The sequence below is a fragment of the Macrosteles quadrilineatus genome, unplaced genomic scaffold, assembly GCF_028750875.1.
Source record: "Macrosteles quadrilineatus isolate MER2022 unplaced genomic scaffold, UCM_ALF_1.0 Scaffold_1096__1_contigs__length_18509, whole genome shotgun sequence".
Taxonomy (NCBI): domain Eukaryota; kingdom Metazoa; phylum Arthropoda; class Insecta; order Hemiptera; family Cicadellidae; genus Macrosteles; species Macrosteles quadrilineatus.
Genome location: NW_026543689.1, coordinates 10,987 through 18,510, shown reverse-complemented (window position 1 = coordinate 18,510; position 7,524 = coordinate 10,987). Strand labels below are relative to the sequence as shown.

At 47.6% G+C, this 7,524-nt stretch overlaps 2 protein-coding genes across 2 annotated transcripts; both read right to left on the bottom strand.

Annotated features, from left to right (window-relative positions):
- Window positions 1-1,441: 1,441 nt before the first annotated feature.
- On the bottom strand, window positions 1,442-2,155 carry LOC128982718 (uncharacterized). The gene has a single exon (XM_054401657.1). The coding sequence runs from the start codon at window positions 2,153-2,155 to the stop codon at window positions 1,442-1,444; it is 714 nt and encodes a 237-aa protein (XP_054257632.1).
- Window positions 2,156-4,042: 1,887 nt separating this feature from the next.
- Window positions 4,043-4,798, bottom strand: LOC128982717 (uncharacterized). Its single transcript, XM_054401655.1, has one exon. The coding sequence runs from the start codon at window positions 4,796-4,798 to the stop codon at window positions 4,043-4,045; it is 756 nt and encodes a 251-aa protein (XP_054257630.1).
- Window positions 4,799-7,524: the final 2,726 nt, after the last annotated feature.

Sequence of the window (7,524 nt, the reverse complement as noted above, 5' to 3'; positions counted from 1 at the left end):
ACTGAACAAAACTTGCGTTGTGACGAATTTTCGGAACGGAGCGGATTTGCTGCTTGCACACTTGTCCTTGATAGCAAAGTCGTAGCTGGGTTTTTGATTCCAGGGGTCGATGTTAAAAGGAGTTGGAATTGGCTCAGAATATTGGCAATGAATCACAAGATTCCCAAATGGCCCTGACTCATCATAGCCAAAGGATAAACTTGGATTGCTGGGATTTCTCTAGCACGTGGGACGGGTTGCTCGGATTGCTCTAGCACTCAGGAACGGATTGCTTGGATTGCTCTAGCAATAAGGACGGATTGCTCGGATTGCTCTAGCAATAAGGACGGATTGCTCGGATTGCTCTAGCAATAAGGACGGATTGCTCGGATTTCTCTAGCAATAAGGACGGATTGCTCGGATTGCTCTAGCAATAAGGACGGATTGCTCGGATTGCTCTAGCAATAAGGACGGATTGCTCGGATTGCTCTAGCAATAAGGACGGATTGCTCGGATTGCTCTAGCAATAAGGACGGATTGCTCTAGCAATAAGGACGGATTGCTTGGATTTCTCTAGCAATAAGGACGGATTGCTCGGATTGCTCTAGCAATAGGGACGGATTGCTTGGATTTCTCTAGCAGTAAGGACGGATTGCTCGGATTGCTCTAGCAATAGGGACGGATTGCTTGGATTTCTCTAGCAATAAGGACGGATTGCTCGGATTTCTCTAGCAATAGGGACGGATTGCTCGGATTTCTCTAGCAATAGGGACGGATTGCTTGGATTTCTCTAGCAATAAGGACGGATTGCTTGGATTTCTCTAGCAATAGGGACGGATTGCTTGGATTTCTCTAGCAATAGGGACGGATTGCTTGGATTTCTCTAGACATAGGAAAGGTTGCTCGGATTTCTCTAGCAATAGGGACGGATTGCTTGGATTTCTCTAGCAATAAGGACGGATTGCTCGGATTTCTCTAGCAATAGGGACGGATTGCTCGGATTGCTCTAGCAATAGGGACGGATTGCTCGGATTTCTCTAGCAATAGGGACGGATTGCTCGGATTTCTCTAGCAATAGGGACGGATTGCTTGGATTTCTCTAGCAATAAGGACGGATTGCTTGGATTTCTCTAGCAATAGGGACGGATTGCTTGGATTTCTCTAGCAATAGGGACGGATTGCTTGGATTTCTCTAGCAATAGGAAAGGTTGCTCGGATTTCTCTAGCAATATTACCTCCAATGATGTTTCCTTGTCGACTGCCCGGGAGCGACTGAGACTGAGGTCCCCAGCTGCCGCGGTTTTATGCGAAAATCTGGTCCACCTGGAGGGGGAAAGTCGCGCATGCGCAGAAGTGCGTTTTTGCTCAGTTGCAACCCAGCTGTCATGGAGAGCTGATCGGTTCCTAAGTTAACATAGAAACAAATGGGGATGTAAATTGAGGTTAGGTTCGGCGGATAGGATCAGGAACTGGCATAATGGTATTGGTATCGATGGTTTCGGGTGGCGGAAGGAGACGTGGAGCGGCGGAAGGTGCTCTTGGGCGGCGGAAAAGAGTCGTAGGGTAAGGATATGAGCGGAAGTCGTGGCGGAAGGATAGGTGGGACAGCGGAATGTGATGCGGGGCGGCGGAAGTTGACTAGCGGCGGCGGAAAGGAGACGTGAGGTAGGGAGATGGGCGGCGGTCGTGGCGGAAGGATCGGTAGGGCAGCGGAAAGCGATGTAGGGCGGCGGAAAGGAGACGTAGGGTAAGGATATTGGCGGAGGTCATGGCGGAAGGATAAGTAGGGCAGCGGAAGACGAGGTGAGGCGGCGGAAGTTGATTGGAGCGGCGGAAAGGAGACGTAAGGTAAGGAGATGGGCGGAGGTCGTGGCGGAAGGATAGGTAGGGCAGCGGAATGCGATGCGGTGCGGCGGAAGTTGACTAGGGGCGGCGGAAAGGAGACGTGAGGTAGGGAGATGGGCGGAGGTCGTGGCGGAAGGATCGGTAGGGCAGCGGAAAGCGACGTAGGGCGACGGACATTGATTGGAGCGGCGGAAAGGAGACGTAAGGTAAGGAGATGGGCGGAGGTGATGGCGGAAGGATCGGTAGAGCGGTGGAAGGCGAGGTAGGGCGGCGGAGGTTGACTAGGGGCGGCGGAAAGGAGACGTGAGGTAGGGAGATGGGCGGAGGTCATGGCGGAAAGATCGGTAGAGCGGCGGAAGGCGAGGTAAGGCGGCGGAGGTTGACTAGGGGCGGCGGAAAGGAGACGTGAGGTAGGGAGATGGGCGGAGATCGTGGTGGAAGGATCAATAGGGCAGCGGAAGGCGATGTAAGGCGGCGGAAGTTGACTAGGGGCGGCGGAAAGGAGACGTGAGGTAGGGAGATGGGCGGAGGTCTTGGCGGAAGGATCGGTAGGGCAGCGGAAAGCGACGTAGGGCGACGGACATTGATTGGAGCGGCGGAAAGGAGACGTAAGGTAAGGAGATGGGCGGAGGTCATGGCGGAAGGATCGGTAGAGCGGCGGAAGGCGATGTAGTGCGGCGGAGGTGGACTAGGGGCGGCGGAAAGGAGACGTGAGGTAGGGAGATGGGCGGAGATCGTGGCGGAAGGATCAATAGGGCAGCGGAAGGCGATGTAAGGCGGCGGAAGTTGACTAGGGGCGGCGGAAAGGAGACGTGAGGTAGGGAGATGGGCGGAGGTCGTGGCGGAAGGATCGGTAGGACGCGGAAAGCGACGTAGGGCGACGGACATTGATTGGAGCGGCGGAAAGGAGACGTAAGGTAAGGAGATGGGCGGAGGTCATGGCGGAAGGATCGGTAGAGCGGCGGAAGGCGATGTAGGGCGGCGGAGGTGGACTAGGGGCGGCGGAAAGGAGACGTGAGGTAGGGAGATGGGCGGAGATCGTGGCGGAAGGATCGGTAGGGCAGCGGAAGGCGATGTAAGGCGGCGGAAGTTGACTAGGGGCGGCGGAAAGGTGGTGTGGTGCGGCGGAAGTTGACTGGGGACGGCGGAAAAAAGTCGTAAGGTTTAAGGAGGAAGGTAAAAAGTATCTTGAAAAAATTGGCTCGTTACACTCACCACTTTCTTCACAAAAAGAAAAAAAAAACAATTTACAACAAAATAACGATTTTATTTTTTTCAAACGAAAACAATTTTCCTTTTCTTAAACAAAACTAAAAAATTTCTATTCTAAAAGAGAATAACAAACGAAAAATCACAACCTTGTATCACAAAAAAAAACATTCAACTTTAAAGAAAAACTTAAATCTAAATATATATACAAATACCTTTTGGTTTTACGAAAATAAAAAAACTTTGGACTTTTCTTAACTAAACAGACATTTTCGTTTAAAACTTAATACTAAATTTTTTTTTATCACAAAACCTATATCACCGTTGCTAAGCGGAAACAAAATTACAAAAATCACAGACTTTTCATTAACACAAGAAGGAACCTTTTTGAAAAACCTAAAACTACGAGTACTTTATAAAATTCAGTCTTTTCGTTTAATCAGTCTTAGAAATACCAATTTTGGTCATTCGAACGTCAATTTACTTCTGTAGGGAGTCCCAGTCGAAATCGGGGTTCCTAACGAGAGCTTGAATTTTTCTTTTATTTTTTCGGATGAATCTCCCATTTACAAAGACTCTCTGCCTGAGGGTTCGGCCTCTCTTCCGGGGTTGCTGCCGTGTGTTCCCGGTTGCGGGCCCAATGTCTATTTTTGAATCTACAATTTTGGTCGTTTCGGGTTTTGGTCTTTCCAAAAAGACGGCGGGATTTTCTTGTTCCTCAGGAGTTGATTTTCCCACACTGATGGGGCCACTTGAAACTGCCGGGGCGCTGTCACATCTGACGGGAGGGGAAATGTGGGGTGAACATATTCCCATCCGTGACACCATTTCTGACACAGAGGACGGTCTTGACGGGGGTTGGGGAAAGAGGCCGTCATCAATTTCTTCGTCCGCCAGATACTCGTTCATCTCCTCCATTAGCAGGTCGGGTGATGCGGCGATTTCTAATACGGGACTTAACACGATTTCCAAAAACTTGGTAGCGTCCAACGCCTCGACGGTTGCTTCTTCAACTAAAAACATTTCCCTCTCGGTTGCTGCCTACGATTGGTGACTTCTGTGTACTCGGTCTTTTCACCCACTTGTCAAACAGTGGTCCCTTGGTGATTGGTTGCTTAGCTACGACTCGTGGTTGTTGCTTCTTCTTTTGTGGAAGCTTCTTTTGGTTTAGCCCCATCCATTTAATTTTTCTTTTTAGAATTTCTCGCAATTCTCGGGAAGTCAAGGTCTGTAAGGTTTTTAAGGATTGTTCCCTCATCAGCAGATCAGCAAAAAGGCAGACGAAAACGCCACAATCATGGGTATTTTTTTGTTGCGGACAAGCGGTGAGCATGTTCAACGTAGACCAAGATGTTTGTGAACTTTTCCTTTTTCGTTTTCGGGTGTCCTTCTCGAGGAACTCTTTTACTTGCTCCATCCTCCGGTTATGCTCTAACCCCAAAGAGTCGAATGATACGATGTCTCGGTGCTGTGGCCGTGCCACTATCAGGGCCCAATGCCCGTTCCCTACATCTACGTGTATTGGGAAGAACAAAATGTCCTTAATCATTGGATTTTCTTTTACCCACGATGCCACACCTTCATACCCCGCATTTTCTCGGTCCCACCGCACAAAAAAATGGGTCGGGAAGGACATCACTTTCTTTTTCTCGTCATTCTCTTGACCACGGCGCTGGAGTAGATGGAAAAAATGGTTTATCACTCCGTCATTTAAGTCTTTTCCCTCTGCCAAAGTTCCCAAATCTGCATTGGTTAGTGGTTCCATTTTTGTGTGTCCCAAAAAGAAGTGTCTACCTGAAAATAAAAAAAAAATATTAATTTTCAGTACGAGAATGATTTGTTTTTTTTTTGTTAAACTTAAAATTTGCTAGTGTTCTTTGGTTGTTTGTGCTAGAGCAGGGGAGACAAAAGGTGGAGGAGTTATGACAGGTAAGGTTTGAGGTCCTTTACATGGGCTCGAATGGTGCGTCCACTGTCCGACTTGAGGTGAAAAATATTTACCCCCAATCCTTTTACAATGGTGTAGGGACCGTCAAACTTCGGTGCTAGTTTTGCAGTGAAACCTTTCGATGCGTCGGAGAGGTCGTGACGTCGGCACAGAACCTGTTGGCCTACCTTCAAGGTGTTTGGTCGCCTTCTTAAGTTGTAGTAACTGGCTTGTCTCTTGTGAGCTTGACTCAGATTCCGCTTTACGTACTCATTTATGGCTCGGAAACGTTCGCTGCGCTCACCAATCAGTCTAGACGGGGTTGCCTCCTCTCCTTCGATGAACTGTACTTGAAGTAATGAATTGGGTAATTTTAATTCTCTTCCGAAGTTCAGGAAAGCCGTACTGTAACCTGTGGAGTCATGCACCGCAGAGTTTATGGCGAGACGAAACTCTCCTAGGTGTTTGTCCCAATGGCGGTGGTTATCCACTATGTACTGCCTGATCATTGTTTTGAGAACTCGATTGCATCTTTCGGTTGGATTTGATTGGGGTGAATAGGGTGCAGTCAACTTGTGCGTAATTTGCCATTCTTTTGTGAATTGACTAAAGATGTTTGATGTAAATTGGGTTCCGTTGTCCGTTAGAATGACTGCCGGTGTTCCATAACGATGTATGATGGCTTCCTTAAATTTATCTTTGACCTCCTTTGCTGTAGCATTTCGGAGGGGTATGATTTCAATCCATTTTGTAAAAGAATCTTGGATCACTAGCAAAAAGGTGAAACCACGAGAGGACTTCGGAAAAGGTCCCATAAGATCGGCAACCACGGTATACCATGGCCCTTCTGGGTTCCGCAGAAACATTTGACCCCTGACTGGTTTTTGTTCAGGCTTATGGAGTTGGCAAATATGGCATTTGCGTACATATTCCAGTACATCCTTCTTCCAACCTGGCCAGAAATAACTTTGTCCCACTCTGGCTACGGTCTTTCGGATGCCTAAATGACCAGCTGTGGGTGCGTCATGAGTTTCTCCTAACACTGAAGCTCGATCTTTCCCTGGGACACAAAGTTTCCATAGGGTGGCGGGATCACAAAGCTTTCCTTTGCGTGTGATTCGTTTGTAGATTTTACCGTCCTGAATACGGTAGTTCTCAAGCTGTACTTTCCCAATCTTTGCTGACAAGGAGTCATACCACTTATCCACTATATTACCTTGGATATTTACATTTCCTTTGGGGTCTGACCCCACCTCGTGATTAGAGTTATTTTTTCTTACTACCATTTCATTTAGCGGTTCTAGGTTCTGTTTCGGTTCCCCAGGGATTCGGGAAAGTGCGTCAGCTAGCTTATTGTTGATACCTTTCCGATAGACTACGTCGAAGGTGAACTGCTGAATTTCCAAGACCCATCGTCCAAGTCGTCCTGATGGCTCTTTAATTGTTAGCAGCCATTTTAGTGCCTGGTGATCCGTGATAGCCTTGAAGTGATAACCTTCGAGGTATGGACGAAAGGTTTTTATGCCCCATACCAATGCTAAGCATTCTTTCTCGGTGGTACTAAACTTCTTCTCCTGATCGGAAAGTAGGCGACTCGCAAAAGCAATGGTAACTTCTTTACCACCCTGTTTTTGTGTCAACGCTGCTCCAAGTCCAAAATCAGAGGCATCTACTTGCAAAACAAATTGCTCATTAAAGTCGGGACATGCCAGTATTGGGGCTTTCGTAAGCTCTTCTTTCAACCGTTCAAATGCGTGCTGTTGACGTTCGCTCCACTCCCACCTTGCTGATTTCTTTAAGAGGGCCGAAAGGGGGGCACTGATTTTGGCGAAGTCCTTAATAAAACGTCTATACCATGAAACTAAACCCAAAAAACTCTTGATGTCCTTAGGTTTTCTTGGTGTTGGGAAGTCCTTCATAGCTTTAATTTTCGACGGGTCGGTCTGGATTCCATTTCGGTTAACGATGTGACCTAAGTATCGAAGTTCAGTTTTTCCAAAGTGGCATTTCTCCGGGTTTAACTTAAGACCTGCTGCCCTTAATCTTCGAAACACCTCCTTTAAGAGCTCTAGATGCTCGGCAAAAGTTTTTCCCAGAACAATGATGTCATCAAGATAGGCGAAAGCCTTAGGCTCCAAATCGGGTCCAATAATGGTATCGAGGAGTCTCTGAAAGGTGGCAGGAGCCGAATGTAGGCCAAACGGCATTACTTTAAATTGATATAAGCCTAAACCAGGTACCGTAAATGCCGTCACTGGCCTACTATCTGGATGTAGTGGGATTTGCCAATATCCATTCTTTAGGTCGATTGTAGAGATGAAATTTGCCTCTTTGAGTTTGTCCAGGACCCCACTAATGTAAGGCAAAGGATAGGCGTCTTTGATTGACAACTCATTTACTTTGCGGAAATCAATACAAAAACGATATTTTCCCGTAGGTTTCTTCACCAAAACCACCGGAGAGCTCCACGGGCTAGACGAGGGCTCAATAATCCCATCCTCCAGCATCTGATCGACTTCAGTTTTCATTATTCCTTGCATCGTGGGGTTACGTGGATAATATCT